General features: G+C 42.9%; 3 protein-coding genes across 4 annotated transcripts in view; all 3 read right to left on the bottom strand.

The window, feature by feature from the left end:
* The window catches only part of flvcr2b (FLVCR choline and putative heme transporter 2b), a 55,015-nt gene extending 42,297 nt beyond the window's left edge, over positions 1-12,718 (bottom strand). Inside the window, exons 1-2 of one of the 2 annotated variants that reach the window (XM_083791027.1) lie at positions 11,349-12,718; positions 2,230-2,371 (exon numbers count right to left, since the gene is read on the bottom strand). In XM_083791027.1, the coding sequence (XP_083647153.1) occupies positions 2,230-2,371; positions 11,349-11,966 (760 nt within the window). In that variant the 5' untranslated portion in view covers positions 11,967-12,718. Of the gene's footprint in view, positions 1-2,229; positions 2,372-6,820; positions 7,371-11,348 lie in introns of those variants that run through there. The other variant, XM_083791028.1, reaches the window with a different exon arrangement.
* Positions 1-24,935, bottom strand: part of zc3h14 (zinc finger CCCH-type containing 14) — a 90,373-nt gene that overhangs the window by 18,685 nt on the left and 46,753 nt on the right. The window lies entirely within an intron of this gene.
* Positions 18,049-24,544, bottom strand: LOC310877024 (NACHT, LRR and PYD domains-containing protein 1a-like). The gene is made up of 9 exons (XM_083790669.1): positions 24,445-24,544; positions 24,299-24,348; positions 23,705-23,919; positions 22,491-22,738; positions 21,955-22,077; positions 21,273-21,414; positions 20,285-20,350; positions 19,640-19,880; positions 18,049-18,175 (listed from the first exon to the last, which is right to left on the bottom strand). The coding sequence occupies exons 1-9, from the start codon at positions 24,541-24,543 to the stop codon at positions 18,169-18,171; spliced, it is 1,191 nt and encodes a 396-aa protein (XP_083646795.1). The 5' UTR covers position 24,544; the 3' UTR covers positions 18,049-18,168.

Genomic DNA, 24,935 nt, shown 5'->3' with positions numbered 1-24,935 from the left:
TGTGACCGGCCCTTACAGTACACTTATGATGCCCCCACCCCGAGTTTTGGGCTTGTTTTAAAAATTCGGTGGCTTGTTTTGAATAGCAAACAAGCCAACATTTCTTTGATGTATAATATACTATAAATACCCATAGGTTTGGGGGAGTGTGAATCACATTGAGTGACAGAATCGATCTGGTGTCTGTAAATAGTATAAGAAATTACCGAAACATTCATAATTATAGACATACATAGAATTGATAATGTTAAAGGTATATTCAGTGATTTCACTTAATTCAAATATCACTTATTTTTTTGTTTTGTTGTGATAATCCTCTCTACTATAGAGTGTGCTGGCCATATAAGGAGTTCCTCCCTGTCCCCAGTTAACCCCTGGGGGTCAAAAAACCTTAGGTTTCGTTTTTGACTTTCTATCCTGATTGGACGAAAGGCTGGGTCCCACAGCCAAAAACGAAACCTAAGGTTTTTTGAGTGAAATCACTGAATATACCTTTAAATGCCTCATATATTTAGTTATTAGTATTATATGGCAATATTATTGGGCTTGTCTTGGCTTGTTTTTCGAGGGAAGATTTGGCTTATTTCTCTCGCCAAGAGGTGGCTTGTTTTGGGCTTGTTTTTGGAGGTGGGTTGGCTTATTTCTCTCACAAGAGTTGGCTACTCTTGTGCCAGCCACTTCTAACATGTGTCGTTAGTTTCTCGAATAAAGAGCTATCCCCTTCTCTTAATTCATTCTGGACGGGAACCCATTCTGGTGTTTTAACTAAGCATTATTTAGCTATTGAAAAATAGCAGATGTACAAGCTCATAGCGCGCCACTCGGTGGTGCGCTATGAGCTTGTAGATCTGCTATTTTTTGAAAAATCGTGAAAATGTGGCACAAATCTTTTTGTTTATTTCCGACGTCAGGCCCAAATGGTTTTAATTCATGTGGTAAAGGTTGCATGTGATTGCAAGTGTTTTTTTGGTGAAAGAACGGGAATGAAAGAGGAATGAAAATGGCAGTGAAAGCGAGTAGAACTAGTAGTATTTGCAAAATGCACATTAAACAGATTAATTAATCCATTCTGGACGGGAACCCCTTTTGGTGTTTTAAGCATTATGTTATACTTTAGCTATTGGAAAATAGCAGATCTACAAGCTCTCTTTTTCTTTTAATCGTGAAAATGTGGCGCAAATCTTTGAATATATATTCTTTCAGAGCGAACATTTTTAACTCAAATCTTTGCTTCCGGGGGGAGGGGTCCCTGGAACAACATATTTTCAGATGGGGGTCCTTGACATGAAAATGTTTGAGAACCACTGACATAGAAACATAATGGTTTTTCAGAAAACTGTCTTTGTTTTAGAAGACATTTGTAGAACCGTCAGGTCTGAAGGGGTTAAGGGAGAACTAAAGGCTGTTTGATGTCTGTAGACAGAAATGATTATGAATGTATTAATTATGATTTCCAAAATGAGTGTCTATGTTTGTTTATTCATTTTTTTTTTAAACTCATTTTTTTGTAGACTGAAGCTCGCTGGTATAAAACAATCTTTAATCCAGGCTGACGTAAACACACACAGCTGTGTTCAAAGTCTCCCTGAGGGGAGCTTTTTGTTCTCGTCTGTACTATGAGGTCAGATATTCTTTCTCTTTCTACTGAAAGACGCTGTTTGTTAGCGGCGGCAAAGAAAGAATGTCGTAAATTTCAAATGTCACATCGGCTCTTTGGTGGTTGAAGGAGTTCCCTGTAGGCCTTTGCCAGGACAAACAAAACCCGAAAAACTAAACGAGATAAACCAGAAAAGGTTCTGATAAAAACCCCAAGAGGTGCAGTAGGAGACCTGGGTTGCCCTGGATTACATCATTCTATTTTCTGTCAGTGTTAACGCATTTTGAGCAGGAACCCCTTTTTGTGTTTTAAACATCATGTCATACTTTAGCTATTGAAAAATAGCAGATCTACAAGCTCATGAACTTGTAGGTCTACTATTTTAGAAAAATCGTGAAAATGTGGGGCAAATCTTTGAATATATATTCTTTCACAGCGAACGTTTTTTTTCAACTCAAATCTTTTGCTTCTGGAAATACAGTACATAACATCTTTGGGGGTCCTCGACATGAAAATGTTTGAGAACCACTAGATATTAGAAACATGAGGTTTTTCAGAAAACTGATTCAGAACTACATTTGGTAGAATCGACGTCAGGTCTAAAATGGGGTTAAAGTAAAAAATAATCTTACCGATGACGACGAGGATGAAGAGTACGGTGGCCACGCCCGCAGTGATGTAGAACATGATGCGGATGTGGTGAGCCAGCTCATCCAGGTCCTCCACGTTGGGCACCAGGATGGGCGGCACCAGGAACCCGATGGCAATGCCCAGCTGGAGGGCAAAACAAAACCATTATCAACTAGGATGGGTGGCACCAGGAACCCGATGGCAATGCCCAGCTGGAGGGTTAAACAAAACCATTATCAACTAGGATGGGCGGCACCAGGAACCCGATGGCAATGCCCAGCTGGAGGGTTAAACAAAACCATTATCAAAATAGGATGGGGGGCACCAGGAACCCGATGGCAAAGCCCAGCTGGAGGGCAAAACAAAAACATTATCAAATAGGATGGGGGGCACCAGGAACCCGATGGCAATGCCCAGCTGGAGGGCAAAACAAAAACATTATCAAATAGGATGGGCGGCACCAGGAACCCGATGGCAATGCCCAGCTGGAGGGCAAAACAAAAACATTATCAAATAGGATGGGCGGCACCAGGAACCCGATGGCAATGCCCAGCTGGAGGGCAAAACAAAACATTATCAACCAGGATGGGAGGCACCAGGATGGGAGGCACCAGGATGGGGGGCACCAGGAAACCGATGGCAATGCCCAGCTGTAGGGCAAACAAAACATTATCAACTAGGGGTGCACGATTATGACATTATGACCGATATCCGATCTCTACAAACCGATTGAATATTCTGTATTATCTTGAGACCGTTCCGATACCAATATGGCCTATTCTGATTATGCTACTGATTAATCGTGCATCCCTATTATCAACCCCAAAGTTAAATAAATCAGCTGATGAATGCTTCATTTAGACATTGATTGATCGATTGATTTATTATTTATTGACAGTATTGCAGAATTACAGTACATTTCAAGCACAACTCAATACAAAAAACTGTTAATTAACTGTGGGCGACACCATATAAAGCATTACACTCGTTTACAACAGGGTCCACCATTTTCAATTCATCAGAACATGTAGAGACGTACAAATATACACTTTTCTATATAACCAAAAACAGGAAATCTGAAAGTTCATTAAGAATGCAATGTACTGTATGTCAATCAATCAATCAAATGAATTATATCCTGTTTTAAGAAGGAAATACAAAGAGAAACATTTTAAAGTTTTAAAGTTAACAAGATTACTACCAAATTAGACCATTTCCATTGATGTCAGGAGAAAACTGCAGTGAAGAACTGCTGCTAGCACTGGAATATACCCACTGCAAGTTGGACATTTCACAAACATTTTGTTTTTAGTGACACCTACTATACGTAGGTGTCACTATTGACATATAGTTTCTGCATATGTTATGTTGAGCTTAGCCGCGATACGTTCCCTCAGTCCCTACGCTCATGAGGTCCCGAGTCCAAGCCCTACCATATGCGTTTCAGAAACGGCGCATGGTTTCCACAACTTACGCTGCTTAACCCTTTTCTGAGGATTTTATCCAAAAAGTGAAGGTCTGATAAGGAGCTAGATTAGTTATCTAGGAACGGCCAAGAAAGTCCAAGTCTCGGCATCAAACAAGCCTTTAAACCGCTTGTTTAGTCGACTGAACTGAAAGTCAGTTGGCAAAATAATTCCACATTCGACCAGGGGAGGCGCTAAAGCTTTTCAACTTCCTTGGAAAAAAAAAGGAAGAGGCTGACTAAACGCGCGGTTTAAACGCTGGTTTGATGCAGAAACTTGGATTTTCTTGGCCGTTTAGTTTAGCTGCTTATCAGACCTTCACTTTTAGGATAGAATCCTCAGAAATGGGGAAGCAGCGCCGTTTCTGAAACGCAATAATAATAAACTTTATTACAGGCTCGTGGCCCACAAGGTAAGACATCACATATACGAGAACAAAATACAGTACATTTACCCGAATACTGGACTACTCCCCCCGGTGCTTGCCCGTTTTTCCTCCCGGAATTTTCCTCAGTGAGGGGGATAACTTGTAATTATGCTATTGGCTGTTTGTATTCTTTTTGGAAAAATATAAAAAGATACTCCTGTGGAAAGGCTATATTATTTGACTTATATTGAACCTATAAACAATTTAGTATTATTTAGTATATGTAAGGTTTTGCCCCCTCAAATGGTACCTCGTCAGATAATCCCCACATATCCTACAACAACTTCTGTGAACAGACTTCACTGTAGTAGCTTTTCATAAATTATATTTGTACTTAGGCTGTTCTGCTGTCATGAAAGTTTATAGTTAGAGAAATTCAAAGTCCAGCCGTCTGCTGTCCAGCCTCTCCCACCCCTCACTGGGGAGAATTCTGGGAGGAAAACAGAAACAGGGCGAGTAGTCTTGTTACCCATTTACCCAGCCCCACAGGTTGTGATGTACATGCCAGTGTACATCACATTCACATGTAAATCGCTCTGGATTAAGAGCGTCTGCTAAATGCCTAAATTGTAAATTGTATCCATAGACCAAGTGTAGCAATATGGAATGTAAAAGTAGCCTAATTAAAATTGAACCATGTCTCTTTTTTTTTAATTGCACACAATATTGTATTTAGTATCGATACAATTGATTATTTGCATTGTAAAATGAAATCATATCAAACTAGATAAAGTGTCTCCACCAGGGCAGGTCAGGTTGTGGCCTCCTGGTGGCGCTATAACAGGCCAATGTGAAATGGGTGCCATTGCCTTGGATGGCAATTGGATGATTAGAGGCATTTTGTTCCAAAAATGTGTCTTTCAAAAATCCACCTGTTGGTGGCGCTATAACAGGCCAATGTGAAAAGGGTGCGATATATTCCTCAGCCTAGTAGGAAAATCTGTGAAAGAATTCACGTAAATTACACGCTGCGTAACTGCGTTCATGATTTGAGGCATTTTGTTCCAAAAATGTGTTTTGCAAAAATCCACCTGTTGGTGGCGCTAGAACAGGCCAATGTGAAAAGGGTGGGATATATTCCTCAGCCTAGTAGGAAAGTCTGTGAAAGATTTCACGTAAATTGCACACTGCCTTCGTGATTTCAGGCTTTTTGTTAAAAACGGGCCAATCCTGTAAACTTTGAAAGCCAATGTTAGGCAATCAGGATGGAATCTGAAATATCGGACAGATCCGTCTTGAACACATGACTATAGAGATAGTGTGTAACGATTTGCGAAAGAAAATTCGGCCTCCTGGTGGCGCTATAACAGGCCGTTCTGTTAGATTTGGGGCAGAGGTTCATCGTTGGCATCCAGGGAGTGTGTGTGCAAAATTTGGCATCGACTGGGTTAACAGTGCCGGAGATTAGCTGGTAACAGACGGACGGACGGACACACACACACGGACGGAGTGCAAAACATACTCTCCCCCCATGCCTTCGGCCTGGTGGAGACAACAATGTTGCTGTTTTACATATGGATATAGTTGTATCGTTAAGTGTTGATTAGTTACTGTATCTCATCATCACACCCCTACTACCTACATAATCCAAACCTCTATCAAAGTGGGCTAGCCCTTAAAAATCACACCTGTGTGAACTGAGCGGTGCAGGCTGCTCAACAACACCGCTGGCTGGCTGCAGTTATAGTTATAGCGCTCAGGGTGAATGGCCCTTTAGGCTGCTCAACAGCGCCACTTTAGGTCAACCAGTGGTATTGCAGCAGTTTGTACTCCAAACGGACATACAGACACACACACACACACGCGCGGCCAGTCATTGGATCGGTTAGGTATCGCTCAAAAGTCAAAACTAAACAATGTTTAAAAAAAAAGAAAATCAGACCCGTCTGAAGTGAGTGGTGCTGTACTGTACTTGTGCTGTACTGTACAAGCCCTCATCACTGGTGTGTGTGTGTGTGTGTGTGTGTGTGTGTGTGTGTGTGTGTGTGTGTGTGTGTGTGTGTGTGTGTGTGTGTGTGTTAGGCTGTGCAACAGTGACACTTGTAGTGGTGAACAAACGCTATAATGCTATTTTCGTGCTCGGACAGACCCAGCCACCCAGCCTGGGACAGATCCAGGGACACGCATAGCTGTCTTTAGGAGTGGTTACACCACAAAAAAAAAAAAGCATCCTGTAAATGCAAGAGGTCAATGGAAACTGGACAGTATGACACACACACGCAACACACACACACACGGCTGTCATAGTTCTCTAATGTGTTGAGCTCCTTTACAACGGTAGTTTACATAGTCACAACAGGTCCACATAATGATGATATGCAGCAACTCAAACCATTTGTTACGAGGTCAATGATGGCTTGCCTTTAATGCAAAAACAATGGCCAGAGACCCCATTTCACAAAGTCTTTAATAAAAAAGTAGATTTTGATGACCAATCCTCCATATTTAACAAATAATAGCGCCTGCATAGTGTCTGAATAGACAGGGAATGGTCAAGAGAGTTTCTCCCACAGTTAACACAGCCAGCCCATAATGCTTCCACACTATGGTACTACATGCACCACTTGACTCAGACATACAGTGCAGCCACTGTGTACCCACAAACAGCACTCGCACTGTTTGTGGATATACACACAGTCTGCACCACATGGTATGATCATTAACGTAGATGACAACGAACAAGACGACATGAAGACAAACCTGGTTTCCCAGTACCCCTATGGAGCACGCCGTGGACACTTCGCTGTGGCCGAACCACACCGACGCCAGGTAGGAGGGGATGCCCAGGACGAACACGGTGGACACCGAGCACACGAACTGGCCGAAGAAGGTGACGGGGAACAGGTCGGGACCCGCGCTGCCGATCTTGATCCACGCGCCGATGCAGTTGAAGGCGGCGCCGACCAGCACCACGTCCCGGATCCCCCGGTTGTCCAGCAGCCACAGGACGGGCAGGATGAGCGGGATGTACGTGAGCAGGTAGATCATGGCCAGCCAGTCGATGGCCAGCGAGTCGATGTCGTAGAAGCGCATGAATATGTTGCTGATGATGCCGTACTGGAGCCACATGAAGGCGTTGCTGGCCGAGACGCCGCTGAACAGCAGCAGCATGGCCCAGCGGCGGAGGTACAGCTTGGTCACCGGCTTGGGGAACAGCTCGGCCCGGTCGCCGCACGTCACAGCCTCGACGTCTAACCGGGAGCTGACGCTGAGAGCTTTACCCAGAGGTCCTGGACTCCACTGCAGGGAAGCGTGGCCCGGAGCCAGAGTCTGTGACAGTCTGGACAGGGACCATTCCTCACTGCTGGATTTGGAATCCACGCTGTTGCGTTTCTTTCCGTTGCTGTTGTGCGGCATGTCAACCGCCTTGAGACTGAGAGAGGGGGCCGAGGCTGTGGCTGTTCAACCGCCTTGAGACTGAGAGAGGGGGCCGAGGCTGTGGCTGTTGGAGCGATATATTCGCTGGCCCCTTGTCATGTATTAACTTGTCTCTGGGTGAAGATTTGCTGCTTCACTCAAAACGTTTCGGACGGAGAGGGAAAAGAAGCGACTGAAGCTACCAGCTGTGACCGGGTGTCTCACAATGTCCTCGAACCCTTTCACGCCTCGTTGCTGCTTATGCTGGCTGTGGGGCTCATCTGGATGTTACGCTATTTATCACCTCTTGCATCGTCATGTGATGGAAACACAACAATTCTGTCATCTCCTCCCACACTATTAGCCCACCTCTTCGTGTTTTGGGCAAAAAAAACAGGGACCTCGGCAAGTAATTATGTTTCTTTTTTGTAACTGTAATTATCCCCTTGTGGAATCTAAAACATGCATGCACCAGAGCTTTAGGGGAGTCTCTCTCTAGTATGGGCTACTTTGAACAAACCAGTTAATATTAAAAAGGTGCTGTAAGTGATATCTGTTAAATGTTTTGATTGTAATTATTGCTATATTCACCAAACGGGTCACCCCGTCTCTTTAGCCTTTTTAATAATACATTTGGTTAAATAAATCATGTTTTGAAAACGATGTATCTGTAAAATCATGCAAATTCTAAAAGAACATAATGGCTTATTAATAAACAACATTTCACTTTCCAACACTATGTTGCAATCCTTCTTTCCGCTAGACTAAAGGATTGTACATTACCTTTAATAATCTGCAGCATATATCAATATCATGTTCTGAATGAGGCAGAAGTTAAAGTTAGCACATTTAAAATAAACATGGACTCTGATTCCATTACAGTGGGTCATTATAGAGTACTAATCATGTCTCAGTGTCTTTTCCGAAGTGGAGTCAACTAATCTCTATTTTGGAAAAACCAGGTATTCAACATCACATCAGGGGTCGACACTGAGAGCTGGTCTCAGAGGCACTTAGTGCCCGTCAGGCAAGCACAGATACAGGTACCTACATAGCTATGAACGTGACTATGGGTTCACACTTGTTTTTAAGTGTAGCAACAGAAAACTGCTTATTTTACATTCCACAGATCAGTTGTTTAGACAGATATATCGTGTTGTGTTGCGTCCACCCCCCCCCCCCCCCCCCCCAAAAAAAACGAGCACTTGACCGGTTGCAACCTGAACCTTGCATGGTTTCCTCTGCCATTGGTGTATGAATGTGTGTGTGAATGTAATGCACAATCTATGTAAAGGTGTATGAATGTGTGTGTGAATGTAATGCACAATCTATGTAAAGCGAGAGAAATAACAAGTAACAAATTATGTCAATAAAGAACAATGTTGAAGTTAAACCGAGAGAAGAGATAAAGAAATAAGAGGACATTAACTATATTTTCACTGAGAAAAAATACAGGGGTTAACAGTTTATTGCCAGATCCTGTCTTTGATCACAGTAATGTGCACTAATTATGAAATGTATTAGGGAGTTAGAATATGTCAAAGATAAAAGTCTGACTCGCCCCTACACTCACCAAATAGATAAGCATTATGTAATAGTTGGTCCTTAGTCTAATTACACTACTGGGTCATGCACACACACACAGATGATAAATGAGGAAACTGTGGTTAAATTTAAAAATAATAAAGAAGTGCCACACTGAATCAAACTGTCAGACAATGATTGCATCATACTTAAATAAATGTTTCTCTCTTTTTACTGTTTTATGTCTAAATGAGTTGGGCTTTGTTAAAAGGTATTGTATACAGTGAGATCCTACTGTAATTTATTGTAATGTCAAAACCAAATTCTCTGTACATATTATGTATCTTCTGGATATTTGTGCACTTACGTTTGACATCATACCATCTTTGTTGTAGGTCAAATGGCATGGTGCACAAGAGCCATTACTGTACATGTGCTAATGTGTTGAGATTGATTTTCTTCCTCCTTCAGTTTTGGCTGTGTATACAATACTGTAGCATATAGTATACATTCTGTACAAGTGTACATACATGCATAACAGTGTATACAATACTGTAGCATATTCTCTCTTCCTCATGTTGTCAGTTTAACCCATTTTGGGGCGGGAGCCCCTTTTGGTTGTTTTAACCCATTTTGACCTGAGATCAGATTCAAAATATGACTTCTACTTCCTGACAGTTTTCTGAAAAAGCTATGTTTCTATGTCAGTTGGTTCTTCGATTTTTCAAAAATAGCAGACCATAAGCTCGTAGCGCGCAAGCTTGTAGATCTGCTATTTTTCAATAGCTAAAGCATAACATAATGTTAACACCAAAAAGGGGTTCCTGCCCAAAATGGGTTTTAAGCATGTTATACTTTAGCTATTGAAAAAAAGCAGATCTACAAGCTCATAGCGCGGCACCGAGTTGTCTGGAACAACATATTTTCAGATGGGGGTCGGCAGCCAATTAAAGATATTTTTTGGGGGTCCTTGACATGAAATAGTTTGAGAACCACTGACATAGAAACATGGGGTTTTAACCCTGTGAGAACCACTGACATAGAAACATGGGTTTTTTCAGAAAACTGTCAGGATTTAATATACAAAGTTATATTTGACTGCTATTACCAGTTAGTAGTAGTAGCAGCAGTAAAATCAGTATGCTATTCTGTCATATATTTCAACCTGAAATCCACCATGTCTGCTGCCCGATTGATTCTAAATATATGCCGTTATTAGTCAGTCATATCACAAAAGTGACAAAAAAAGTTATAAAAGAGGGAAGTGAGAATTTTGGTCTTAAATGCCATGTCAAGTGATTTGGCATCATCACTTTATCCCATTTTGAGTGGTGTTACTGTTAGCATTATGTTATGCTTTAGCTATTGACAAAATAGCAAATCTACAAGCTCATAGCGCGAGCTTGTCGGTCTGCTATTTTTTTTTTAAACGAAGAACGACTGACATAGAAACATAGCTTTTTCAGAAAACTGTCATTTTCAAAAACAGACATTTTTAGAATCTGATCTCAGGTCAAAATGGGTTAAAGGGCAAATATCATATAGTGATCTATTCTGAACTGAAGAGCTCATGACACATGACCTGATTTGACACGGACACACGTGTCATGAGCATGTAGTCCTGCATGCTGCAACAATGTTGCAATTTAGACGATGATTACTTTGCACAATAGGAAAATAAATGAACATGAAGGTGTATTAAGTAACACATTCAGTCTGTAATGTCTGCCTATGTGTGCACAGCACACACTGTTCCCAATTAAGGTCATCATATGTGGGAACGCCATGATTGTCTGAGGTCTTTTGTGCTGTCGATTTGTAGTGTGTTGTGTTTTATCGTTTTACTATAGTAATAGTAGTATTGTTGGTTGACAAACTTGACACTAATGTTTATATTGATTTGTATATTTGTTCCTTGTTTGGTGTAGGCCTACTGTATGTGATTTGTGTACAGTTGAGAGAGTAACTGTCAACTGACTATTACAATCACAATTGTTTTCTATTCTTTCTCCATGTATGGAATAGGCATAGCCAAGTAGCGTGTAATCGTGTATGTATGGTTAGTGACTTGTTCTGTGAACCTGCGTGAGGATACCCGATATTGCCTGGCTGAACTGACTGACAGCACTGCAGCAGTGCGTGCGTAATTGCGCAAATTGACCAGATGGGTAACCAACCACGTGGGTACACAGTGTACCTACCTACCTATAACTGTGACCTATTAAACGTATTTTTAAATAATATGTTACAGCAGTCCATTGATAAACAACACAAACTTGCCAATGTTTAACTTTGGGAAGACCTTTTTGCAACAACATCATTCACGCACACGTGGTAGGCTACATACCTGATTCCCAAAAACTCCAATGGAGCAAGCCGTGGACACCTCGTCCGAACCGAACCACACGGACGCCAGCCTGGACGGCATGCCCAGGATGAACACCTGCGCGCACGAGCAGCAGAACTGGCCCAGGAAGGTGACGGCGAACAGGTCCGGCCGGGCGCTGGTCACCTTGATCCAGGTCCCGGCGCAGTTCAGCGCCGTGGCCGCCAGCGCCACGACGCGCAGCCCCTTCCGCTCCAACAGCCACGTTACGGGGAAGATGAAGGGGATGTAGGTGAGCATGTAGATCATGGACATCCAGTCTATGGTGAAGACGTCCACGCCGTAGAAGCGCGTGAAGATGTTCCCGATGATGCCGTACTGGATCCACTGGAAGGAGTTGCACAGGGAGTAGGCGCTGAACAGGCACACCATGAGCCACCGCCGCCGGTAAAGGCGCGTCGCGGAGCCGCCGGGCGTCTTCGGTTGATCCAGACCGTTCGTGGTCATTGATTTTACGCCGGGTTCGTGTGGTTGTTGTTGTTCTTGTTCTTGTTGTATCATCGCGCTCTTCTCCAAATCCGCACTACTAGTCGTTTCATTGTCGTTGATCTCATGATCAACGGAGGGTTTTTCGATCATTTTAAAAATGTTGAATGCAATGTCCAGTCAAGACCCTTCAATGGCTAATGAGTCAATGACTAACCACTACTGTAGGCTACTGTACTCCTACTGTATGCTACCGTCTACTCAAGAGTCAGGCACAATGACCGACGTTACTACTACTACCACTGTATGCTTTACTATAACTTTACTCTGTCATAAACTATATGGAGATCTATGAAGAGGTTTTACAGGTTTTTCCACGCAAACGGGATTTTACTTCTTTACCCCGGATGACAAAAAGAGGAAAATGTTTTCAAAGTGTTGTAAATGTAAACTAGTATAGGGCTGAGTTGACGAAAACGCAAAGCGGAACAGCGATCGGGTTCATTATTCCCACAACTTTTAGTTCCAACGTGTTCAGTAGTTTTCAGTAGTAAAGTAAAGTAGGCTACAAGTTTGTACAACTCAGTCAATTTCCCTTCTCTGGTGGAATGTTGACTTTACTTACATTACAGTACGGTTGAAAAGTGAGAGCCCATTCATAGAGAGAGACTCAGCACTCGGCTATAATACATTCATTTAACGCATGGAGGATATACTAGTATTATGGTCTCTAGTGCTCGACGAAGACTTGCCCGACGATGCCCGTGTGTGTCCAATGTATGTAAACGCAGTAAAAAAAAAAGGAAAAAAGTTTGTACGTCAGCCCACGTGTCCATACATACGATACGATCTGGCTGTGACCTCCTCGTTGTTTCCCAAGTTGTCCCAAAACACATGAACACATTAAAGCCTGAAGCCTCCTCCTCCTCCTGCTCTGCTCTGTCTGGGGAGGAAAACCAAGGCAAAAGGTTGCGCTTGCACGGCTGCGAGCGACTAGGGCGGAGTTTACAGCCACACACTACTTCCCTCTCTCTGGTGTCTTCAGAAAACGACAGTGGTGGAAAAAGTACTCAATTGTTTTACTTTAAGTAAAAGTACCAATACTGCAATTTAGAACTACTCCTTTACAAGTAAAAGTACTTAGTTACTTTCCACCACTGGAAAACCAACCGTATTCTTATGTTTTTAATTTACCATTTCTATTTTTGACAAACGCCGGTATTCAGAACACCAAACCGTATTCTGAATACTGTTTTTATCAAATACGAAATTAGAATTCAAATGGCCGTAAAATACACGCGGACCCTCTTCTGGTCTAAAGTAATGTAGCGTCGCCATGACATTATAGTTTCTATTCCGAAGCAAACAGTCTGATCCGGTCTAGAGGTCCACCTACTGTTTCCGCCGGTGATTTGAGTGACTCATACATGCAGGCACCGTTTCCGTATCCGCTCTAAACATAAACCGGATCAGAGCGAATCGATCCCATTCTGTTCTAAAGACTGATTGATTGATTGATTGATTGATTGATTGATTGATTGATTGATTGATTGATTGATGTATTTATTAACAGTTTGCAGAATTACAGTACATTTCAAGCACAACTTGAAAAACTGAACTGTGAGTGGACGACAAATAAAGCACTACACTTGTTTACAAGAGGGTCCAAAGTTGTTCAATTCATCATAACATTTAGAGACATATACAAATATACACTTCTATATAGCCAAAGAACAGGAAATCAACATCATAAAGGAGATAAAAAGGGAAAAGAAAACATATACAGTGAGGGGAAAAAGGGGTGGGGGGGGGGGATTCAGATTTTACGGGGGCCAGTTTCGAATTTGCTGCCATCCGTAGGTGCCCTTTGTATTGAGAGCGGTTTTGAAGGAGTCTAGGGATTCGCATGAGATCGCAAGAGATATTCCCCATACTAGTCTGTGCATAATTTAATTTCTGTCTTTGCTCACTATAAATAGATGTATCTAATGATCAACATTTGTTTCCACCTTACATTAAAGTACACGCATTAAAAAAAACACCACACTCACAACAACATTTAAAGTCATTTGGATTGTCATTGTCCACAAATGCATTGAAATAAAAAGCCTATTAAATTACATGCTCTAGAATCTAGAGCATGTAATTTAATAGGCTTTTATTTAAATTAGGGCTGGGACTAATTGCGATTAATTTAGATTAATTAACTACAGAAAAATTAATCGCGATTAACTACAGATAAATTAATCGCACCTTCTTTTTCACCGCGGAACGTTTCTCACTGGGCGCTTTTCTATAGTACTGAAAACTGGAAATAATAAAAAGTCACCCCATTTTGTGTTGCCTAGAACTGGAGGTCTGACAAAAAGCAGTAACAATATGAAGTAAGTACAGCTTTGTGATGTCACTGAGATGTACTTGTTACTGTTACTAATTTCTTTTTCAGACCTCCAGTTCTAGGCAACACAGAATGGGGTGACTTTTTATTATTATTTCCACAACAGGTATATTAATGACAGTAAAATGTTGAAAATGAGTGGTATCCTGTAGTCACTATTTGTTGATTCACTGGGATACCAAAAAACATTAAAAAAAAAGGTTTCTCGCTGTTCTCGGGTTGAATATTGATATGTGATCAAAATGTGATTAATCTAGATTAATTAATCGCAAAGCCTCTGATTAATTAGATTTTTTTTTTTAATCGAGTCCCAGCTCTAATTTAAATATATGCTCTAGTCTAGAATCTAGTGTAGATTCTAGACTAGAGCATATTTTCTTCAGAAACAAAAACATATGATTTTTTTTTGTAGCCTACTACTGCCACCTAGGGAACTAACGGAGCCATTACAAGGCGATACAAATAAAGTGGCCTTCTCAGTCAATAGCACCCAGCTGCAGTCTCCTGGACGAGATGTTCTCCATGAGCGGGCCGTGCTCCGTGAGGGGACCGTGCTCCGTGAGGGCGGTGATCCGTGAGGGACCGGAAACTTAACTTTGGTCCATTATTTCTCCACTTTAATAATACCAATTGGTATTGTGTTTTACATCATTTTAATCGTTGATTAGTCACCTTTACAACGAGGTACAGCTTGTCATGACCACGCGTCCGTGGAATGAGAAACATTGCTAAACGTCTCCACTTTACCCAGCTAACATGTCCATCTGGGCCCAATTGGGTTTTGACATGGGCTATGGCGGGCATGGGTCCCATAGTTTTTTTATTTAATTTTTTCAAATCCTCAAAAATGATAAAAAACGGCATGCTATAGTATGCCGTACGATATGGGCTATAGCCCATATCCTCGCGGTGTGTAGCGGTGTATGAGAATGGGTGTTGCGGAGGATGAGAGGCATTCGCCTACTCTCCTCCTGCCTGGGGCCCCCTCGCCTACTCTCCTCCTGCCTGACCCCCCCTCGCCTACTCTTCTCCTGCCTGGGGCCACCTCGCCTACTCTCCTCCTGTCATCCCACTAAGTATTCTATGGATATTATCTGATTTATCCACCGGGCCACTTAACGGCACACAGTCATACCTACTCTAGGTGATGGTGATTTGAACCAGCACCATCCTATGTTGGGTTTGAACCGGCAGACTTCTACTAGGTATTCTATGGATATTATCTGATTTATCCACCAAGGCTCTTAACTGCACACACTCGACACTCGACACTACTCAGCATCCTACTAGGAGTATGTGGCCAGCATACTTCTACTAGGATATGGATATGGACAGTGTCGGTGATCTATATGGATATCAATTATCCACTGTCTGTGATTTGAACCGGAACACTTCTACTAGGTATACTACGGATAACATTTGACTTAGCCGTTGGGCCATTGAGGAATTTCTGTGCTGCTTTAAAGTTGTCCTTCTGAAAGTCAGTGTGCAAAGCAAAGTGTCACAGAGCCACATGACTAATGCTGGATTTGAACCCTGGACCTGTGGCTCATAAGCACAGCCACTCATCACACTGAGCTAACTGCTGGTTACTACAACACAGCTTTTCTGTGCTACTTGATGTTAGTGTGGAATGCAAAGTGTCACAGTAAAGACTGGGGTGGGATTGGCCCCTTTATTTCTTTGTTTGAACTTGATTGGGGTTTGAACCCACCATCTCCCGATCATGTGGCAGCGTTCTAACTAACACACTGAGCCACTGGTTCCAGACAATTTTGTTTGTTTTGTTCTACTGTAAATCTGGCCCGTCTAGAGTTTGAATGGACAGGTATCAGTCAAAAGGCCCGTCAAAATCTACATTGAATTATGCGTAATCATCTCATTCAGTTGTGAAAACAGACACTAGGAAAAGAGTATATGCTATTTATGTATTTATTGATTGATTGAATACTTTTTAACAGGCTTTGGGCCAAGACCTAGGCTTGTGTCCATGGTGGTCCTCTGTATAATATCGAAATCGGTCAGAATCGGAAGATAATTATGACCCTGCAAATAATCGGAGATCGGTCATCATTTCATAATGGTGTGTAACAATCTAGCATTACCCAGAAGACCAATAGGGTGCCATGAAAAAACATCTAACATTACCCAGAATGCAGTGCAGGGGGTGTTGACACCTAGGGTGCGTTCGGAAATGCGCCCTGAACGCACCGGTGTGCTCTCTTGTCGTTCGTTTATTCAGTGCACTCGGTGCGTTGTCGTTCGAAAATCACAGTGGGCTGCGCACCGGGTGTGCCGAGTGCCCGCACTGAGCGACCCTACCCTGAAGCTGGGGTCGTCCACTGAGCGACCTTACCCTGAAGCTGGGGTCGTCCACTGAGAGACCCTACCCTGAAGCTGGGGTCGTCCACTGAGAGACCCTACCCTGAAGCTGGGGTCGTCCACTGAGCGACCCTACCCTGAAGCTGGGGTCGTCCACTGAGAGACCCTACCCTGAAGCTGGGGTCGTCCATTGAGCGACCCTACCCTGAAGCTGGGGTCGTCCACTGAGCGACCCTATCCTGAAGCTGGGGTCGTCCACTGAGAGACCCTACCCTGAAGCTGGGGTCGTCCACTGAGAGACCCTACCCTGAAGATGGGGTCGTCCACTGAGCGACCCTACCCTGAAGCTGGGGTCGTCCACTGAGAGACCGTACCCTGAAGCTGGGGTCGTCCACTGAGAGACCCTACCCTGAAGCTGGGGTCCTCCGCTGAGCGACCCTACCCTGAAGCTACACACTAAGAGGACTTTGAGAGCGGTTTTGAAGGAGTCAAGGGATTTGCATGTCTTAATGACTGTTGGTAGGGCGTATGTAGTCTAAACATGACTAATTAACCCATGAATCGAACAACACAGATCGATACACAACACATGCATAAGTAAATATGATTTGTTCAAATCGTTACACAATGCACACCATTAACTTCTAGTCTAGTCCAAGTCCAGTCCTGTAAAATCAGTTTATTTGGCATTATTGTGAGTTACAGTTTGTGTGAAATGTCACAAATCAAACATACATGAATGCATCCGACAGTGATATTTAATAATGATCTACATTACATTTACATACATGTATGTATTTGTACAGCACTTTTCATGACATGAAGTTCAGCTCAAAGAGCTTTACAGAACAATAAAAATCACACCTGTGTGAAGTGAGGGGTGCTCTCGTCGTCATACTGTACACCATCTCATTCCGGCCAATCAATTACAATGTGCGTGCGTGCGTCCCCGTCCCCCCCCCCCAATACTAGATCTAGTACACTGTTAAATCATCAGAAGCTGTCATGGCTGTTGGTGGAGCAGAGATTAGCTGCCAGTCTGGCTGGATTTTTTAGGAACATTTGTTCAAATAAAAAACCAAAATGCTTATATAAAAATATTCATTATACCAGCGATAGACATATACATAATACCAGACATGTTGCAATGGGTCGATTTACAGTGCCTAAGCCAAGAACTGAAGCAATGAAGAATACAGTCATGTACAGGGCAATGACTTTCTGGAACTCTCTACCAGTATGCATTACAGAAATTAAGGGTAAAAGGCATTTTAAGAAAAGACTGAAGGACTTTTTATATATATGGTAAATTGTAATTCTGTTTATTTTAATGTAATCTAGAGTGAATGCACGGTTGTTGCATGGTTGTTATGCTTTAATGTATTTATTTTGTGATATCTGTAATGTTGTTCTTGTTTCAATTTTTGTATGTATGTTGTTCTGTGAGGACCCCAGGAAGAATAGCTGTTGCCAGGTTTAGCAGCTAATGGGGATCCTAAATAAACTAAACCCCCAAATCCCATGAACAAGCACGGGACAAAGGCTGAGACACAGGCAATATGGACGCAACGACAAGGGGGACATCTGGTGGCCAAGCAAGGAAGCACAGCACTCCTGGTCCATCAACAGCATCACTTACTTCCTAACAGGAGAAGAACAACACCGCTGCTGTGAATAACCATATCTGTGCAGAAACACAAATTCAGATTTTACGGGGGCCAGTTTAAAATTGCAGCCGTCCGTAGGTGCCCTTTGAGGGCAGTTTTGAAGGAGTCAAGGGATTTGCATGTCTTAATGACCGTTGGTCCACATTTTGGTATTTGGTATTTAGACAGATACATGGGTATCTTGGTGAAGTATTTAGATGGGTACGTGGGTATCTTAGTGAAGTATTTAGACGGGTACATGGGTATCTTAGTGAAGTATTTAGACAGGTACATGGGTATCTTGGTGAAGTATCTAGACAGGTACATGGGTATCTTGGTGAAGTATCTAGACAGGTACATGGGTATCTTGGTGAAGTATCTAGACAGGTACATGGGTATCTTGGTGGTGTAGTGAATCTTGTGGACCAGACCCATTGCAAGATGCTCTACTCAACCCAAAGCCATTCCAGCCTGTCAAAGTGGGCAGGGGTGAGGTGGGTTCGGGGAGTGAGGCCAAGTAGTAGCCTGACCAGTTTGTTTTGGGAAGTCTGGAGCCTTGTTTTAAGGGCTGATCGTACATTAATAAATATGTACAGGTTCACAAAGGTTCTCATTAATCTGTAACCTGACGCTGCCAGATCCAAGAAGCTTGCTACACAAATTTGTTTCACAGCTTATTGGGATCTGGGATCGCGGAAGCAAATTCGATGACGGGGCTGTTCCTTTTTTTCAAGATACTTGGTAGATGATTGGATGGGACCGTCTGTCTATCACCGTGTGGGCGTGCAAACACAACCAATCATATTGACGTGTCTATATAGCTTCACATCCGGTTTCGCACATATCCCGCCCTTAGCTCACGCCCTTAGCTCAACTCCCTGAGAGATCCCAGATGAGTGCTGTGTTGGGGAACATGGTTATCCAATACCGCCCTCATCTGGCAGCGTCAGGTTAATTAATCTGTAGATTAACATTGGAATGAAAGTGTGGGGCTCTTGGGAATCAAGAGGATGAATTATAATGATTAAAATAACACGGCCCGAAAAGCTCCATTCTCTTGTAACTTGTAAAAAAAAAAAACTTAAACCATTTAGGCCTGACGTCGAAATTTATAAAATGTCTTCTAAATTCTGACAGTTTTCTGAAATACCTCATGTTTCTGTATCAGTGGTGCTCAATATTTCATGTCAAGAACCCCAACAATTATATGTAATTGGCCATCGACCCCCATCTGAAAATAATATGTTGTTCCAGGGACCTCCCCAGAAGTTAAAATGTTCACTCTGTAATAATATATATTCAAAGATTCGAGGCACATTCTCACAATTTTTCAAAAAAGACCTACAAGTTCGTAGCTTGTAGATCTGCCATTTTTCAACAGCTAAAGTATAACATAATGCTTTAAAACACCACAAGGGGTTCCCGCCCCAAAATGGCTTAATTAAATGCAAATGACTTACAGATCTTTAAGGAGAGAAGGCTCGTATTCCTGGAGAGCTTTGTACAAAGTGTCTCTGGCTGGGCTGGAGGTCAGGAGAGCATAGATTGCCCTCATCTTGTCCCGAGTGGTGGTCTTGGACTCCACATTGCTGTAGCCCTCATTGTCTATGATGTCCTTCTCAAAGAGTACATCTAGGATGGGACCCACATTCCTCACCTTGTCAACCAGGGAACGCCGATGTTGGTCCACAAAGTGTTTCGCTGAAGTTAAGGAGGATTGAACGTTGAGTTGTTGGTTTTCATTTGACATTGTTTTAAAATGGAAAGTGCCATATAGGAGCTAACAATTCTTATTCTAAAAATTGCAGTAAAGTGATAGTTTGTGCTGGTAGTATATATATTCACACAGTGTGTGTGCGTTATAGATATCGTTATAGATATCGTTATAGATCGTTGCTGCAGAAATCTCTTATCTCCTTATTTAAACGTGTTTGTTCATTAATTAACGTCCTAGTTGACCTCACTACAGCGTCACGCTAAAACATCCAAAGTAACAACAGATCTACAAGCTAGAGACTCACCTGGTATGGAAGTAACAACAGATCTACAAGCTAGAGACTCACCTGGTATAGAAGTAACAACAGATCTACAAGCTAGAGACTCACCTGGTATGGAAGCAGCCGCTCCTGTAGATTGTGCTGGTATGGAAGCAGCTGCTCCTGTAGATTGTGCTGCAAGAAATAAAAGTGTTCAAATTATGAACAGAAACGAACCATCGAGGCCCATCTCACCACGGTGAAATAGCACGGACTGGTAAGTCCCGACATAAACCCCCTCAATCCCTACATATTACACTACTACTGTTTTGACCGCGACAGATTGCTATTTCACCGCGTGAGGGAGAGGGAGAGTGAGATCGGGTTTGACATGATTTACTATTGGGTTGCAACTCGCCTGGGGCTGAGTCGGCGCTACCGAACTTCACAAAGTTCCACGCGACAACTGGCACGCTTCAGCGTGCTCGGTGGTGTCCCCACGCCCCTCCAGTAAGGCTAATCCAACGTTGACGCTGCCACGACCTACTGGCGAAAAGTGGAACTGCAGCACGTTCCATGGAAGTGGACGTGACGTTCAGTGGCGTCATGTGCGTACCGGTGCGTCATCCCGGGCTTAACTTCCGCTCATTGGAGCCGTTGAGTTATAACGGCACTTCCGGCAGTCTTCCGGGTGCTTCAAAACGCCACTGAGCAACTTCCATTGAAATGAATGGCTCGGGGGGCGGGGCTGTATCCTTCTATACCTCCAGCAAGGGCAGAATCCATTTGTACCGGCCCACGGGCCGGCCGGTGCGATAGGTCGGCCGGTCCGTGGATATGTCGGCCGGTCGTTTGATATGCCGGCCGGTCCGTGGATATGTCGGCCATTCGGCCATTTCTCAACCGTTTTGGATGGGGGTGGGCTCGTTGGAATCGTGTCGCCCCCCCCCTATGCGGAGGGGCCCCTATGTGGAGCATTTCAGTGTCAGTGTAATATGTACGGATTTGGGGGTTTTCTAGGTGTGTATATTTGAATTGCCAATCTGTGCCATTTCACCGTATTTGGGTGAGACCGGCTTGCTACATCCCAAGGTTGAATGAAAGTCCATAACTTTACCTTCCAGGGTAATGTCTTGCTGCCAGACCGGTCCAGAGTTGGGGCTCAGTAATTCCATTGAGAAGTTTTCTGCATTGACATCCATAGACACCAGGAACGTTGGATGGTAATTTGGTCCATAGTCTTCAAAATAAGGTGCATCCTGAAAACAGAGACCTTTTTAGTGCTACAGTAGTGATTATAGTTGTATACTAATGGTAGTAGTGATACAGTAGTGATTATAGTTGTATACTAATGGTGGTATTGATACAGTAGTGATTATAGTTGTATACTAATGGTAGTAGTGATACAGTAGTGATTATAGTTGTATACTAATGGTAGTAGTGATACAGTAGTGATTATAGTTGTATCCTAATGGTAGTAGTGATACAGTAGTGCTTGCTAGGTAGTGATTGTAGCAGCAGTAATAATATTAGTATTGGTAGTATAGTTGTAATAATAATAATAATAATAATAGCTTGAATTTATATAGCGCTTTTCATGAACCCAAGGACGCTTTACAAAATCTACCAACAACAATCAAAAACTACATGCCATAAGCCAGAGGGAATAAATGTATTTTGTAGTGGTTATACTAGTAATAATGTTAGTAGTGGCGAAGGAGTGAAAATAACAGTTTCCTTGACTCACACTGCTTTACCATACAATAAACAGACAACGTAGGTTTAATAGTAATACGTACCTTAGGTTGTACTTTCTGTGAAGGACACTGCAGCACTGACAGACGGTAGCGTTGGTCTGGGATGAGAACACAGTTGGCGGTGACCGGCTCGATGCGTTGCTTGTTTTCATGAAGTACCTTCACCTATAATGACCAACACAGTTTGATCAGATGGTTCATTCATAGTGGCCGGTATTTAGGTACGTAGGCAGAGTTTCCCAAAGTTGGGTCCGGGGACCCCCAGGGGTCCTTGAGGGAGTTCCAGGGGGCCCCCAGCTATATGATAGTTAGGAACCAAATTGACCCTCATGGCTCTGTAACTCTGAGAGTGTACAAATGGAACCAAATGCACCCTAACGGGTCCAATACTACCTCTCTGTAAGACACATTACTTAACAGATATATTTACCTCTCTGTAAGACACATGACTTAACAGATATATTTACCTCTCTGTAAGGCACATTACTTAACAGATATATTTACCTCTCTGTAAGACACATGACTTAACAGATATATTTACCTCTCTGTAAGACACATTACTTAACAGATATATTTACCTCTCTGTAAGGCACATTACTGGGCAGCAGTAACACACTCATCGTCCTCCGTATCGGTGACTCTTGACGGAACAGCAACACCTGAGCATGTTTTGGTTTTGGTTTTGGTTGAAAGTAGCTCAAGACTCTTTCCAGGATCCCAAAGAGAGACAGATGGTTCACATTTACAACCACATGAGTCTGGGTCACTCTCTGCGGTTGTAAGAGTTCCACACCCTCGTCTGTGATGTGGGCCACGGACAGATCACCTGTGGGGAAAATAACATAACGTTATAGATTCCACTGCATGTAAACTAAATCACAGTGTCTAAACCACTTCACCCTCCGCTAAGCCCCACCCACTCCACTCTGTGCTTCTCACTCATTGACTTACTTGTTATATGATGGACTTCTCCAAATGAACAATATATCATTTTAGTAGCAATTAAGAGCTTCAAAATGTCTTCTAAATCTAGTCAACCAGGCCTGCAGTAGGCTATGAACTGTAACATTTAAATATTCTATAGTCAACCAGGCCTGCAGTAGGCTATGAACTGGAACATTTATATCTATAGTCAACCAGGCCTGCAGTAGGCTATGAACTGGAACATTTAAATCTATAGTCAACCAGGCCTGCAGTAGGCTATGAACTGGAACATTTAAATATTCTATAGTCAACCAGGCCTGCAGTAGGCTATGAACTGGAACATTTAAATCTATAGTCAACCAGGCCTGCAGTAGGCTATGAACTGTAACATTTAAATATTCTATAGTCAACCAGGCCTGCAGCAGGCTATGAACTGGAACATTTAAATCTATAGTCAACCAGGCCTGCAGTAGGCTATGAACTGGAACATTTAAATATTCTATAGTCAACCAGGCCTGCAGTAGGCTATGAACTGGAACATTTAAATCTATAGTCAACCAGGCCTGCAGTAGGCTATGAACTGGAACATTTAAATCTATAGTCAACCAGGCCTGCAGTAGGCTATGAACTGGAACATTTAAATATTCTATAGTCAACCAGGCCTGCAGTAGGCTATGAACGGGAACATTTAAATCTATATATAAATATAGACACCAGGTGGCTGTTAGCTTTGTTCACGCCATGCCCGTCCGCGCAACTTCTGGTCTTTGCATTGACTTTGTATGTAATCACGCCGCTCTAACCATCCAAGTCTCAACAGTGACTCACCTGGTGTGACGTCACAGTGTGGCAGGTGTAGCTGACTCACCAGGTGTGATGTCACAGTGTGGCAGGTGTAGCTGGCAGACAGACTTCTGAGGACACTGGATGTCAAACAGAGGACCTGCAGGAGTCCTTCCTGTTGGCTGGAACCATCTCTCCTCCCACTGAACAGTCCTGTAGAGGACCTCTCCTTCGCCTGTCGTTTCAAACACCAACGCTGTCTCGCTGCACTGGAACAGCCCGGACCTGGAGAACTTGAACCTGTGACCGGTGGTGGAAGAAAAGTAAGTGAAAGTATAAATACCGCAATGTAGACGTACTCCGTTACAAGTAGAAGTCCCGTATTCAAAATGTACTCGAGTGAAAGTACAAAAGTATTGGCATAAAAATGTACTTAAAGTATTATAAGTAAAAGTACTCGTATTGCAGAATGTCCCATTTCACAAGTTCAAAATACACTTAAGTCGACTAAAATCTTATGACATTTAGTCGACTAAAACTAGACTAACACTAAGACATTCCAGGTGACTAAAATGTGACTAAAACTAAAATAGAAATTTGCTGCCAAAAACAACACTGGTGAGCTGTCCTGTGTTTAGGATAACTGACCTGTACTGATTGGTTGACTAGGATACCTCACCTGTACTGATTGGTCCACTGCTCTGCGTGCACACTGGGTTCAAAATGGCTCTGAAAGACACAACAAAGCAGACAGGAAACGATCAGTGTCTCTCCTGATGTTCAGTCACTGTGATTATTGTGCAGAGCAGAGGGTTCTGTCCTCACTATGTCCATGTTGGAATGATGGAGTCCAGAGGGTTCTGTCCTCACTGTGTCCATGTTGGAATGATGGAGTCTAGAGGGTTCTGTCCTCACTATGTCCATGTTGGAATGATGGAGTTCAGAGGGTTCTGTCATCACTGTGTCCATGTTGGAATGATGGAGTCTAGAGACGCACACGCACACGCACACGCACACGCACACGCACACGCACACGCACACACACAATCAATTATACATTCCAATGTTAACTTTGAGTGACATAATGCTAAACAGATTTGTGTGTGTGTGTGTGTGTGTGTGTGTGTGTGTGTGTGTGTGTGTGTGTGTGTGTGTGTGTGTGTGTGTGTGTGTGTGGGGGGGGTCCTCAGTTCAAATACTGTACATACTGTATGTAACAACAAGAGCCGTTCTAGGGCTAATGCAGACTCAGAGATTCAATCATTAATTTTGCGGCCTATGTCATGATGCCACGTATGTGTATGCGAGTGTTGGGC

This window comes from Protomyctophum parallelum (genome assembly GCF_964188405.1).
Source record: "Protomyctophum parallelum genome assembly, chromosome: 19".
NCBI lineage: Eukaryota > Metazoa > Chordata > Actinopteri > Myctophiformes > Myctophidae > Protomyctophum > Protomyctophum parallelum.
Note: the sequence above shows the minus strand (reverse complement) of the source record. Positions and strands in the feature narration are given on the sequence as shown.

What these genes read in the sequence shown, in the direction of transcription:
- LOC310877024 (XM_083790669.1), bottom strand. Translation starts at nt 24,543, where the DNA reads ATGGACATAGTGAGGACAGAACCCTCTAGACTCCATCATTCCAACATG. An exon ending in ACACTGTGACATCACACCTG is followed by an intron (nt 22,739 to 23,704) that starts GTGAGTCAGCTA and finishes TTTTCCCCACAG; the next exon opens with GTGATCTGTCCGTGGCCCAC. An exon ending in GTAATGTGCCTTACAGAGAG is followed by an intron (nt 22,078 to 22,490) that starts GTAAATATATCT and finishes TGGTCATTATAG; the next exon opens with GTGAAGGTACTTCATGAAAA.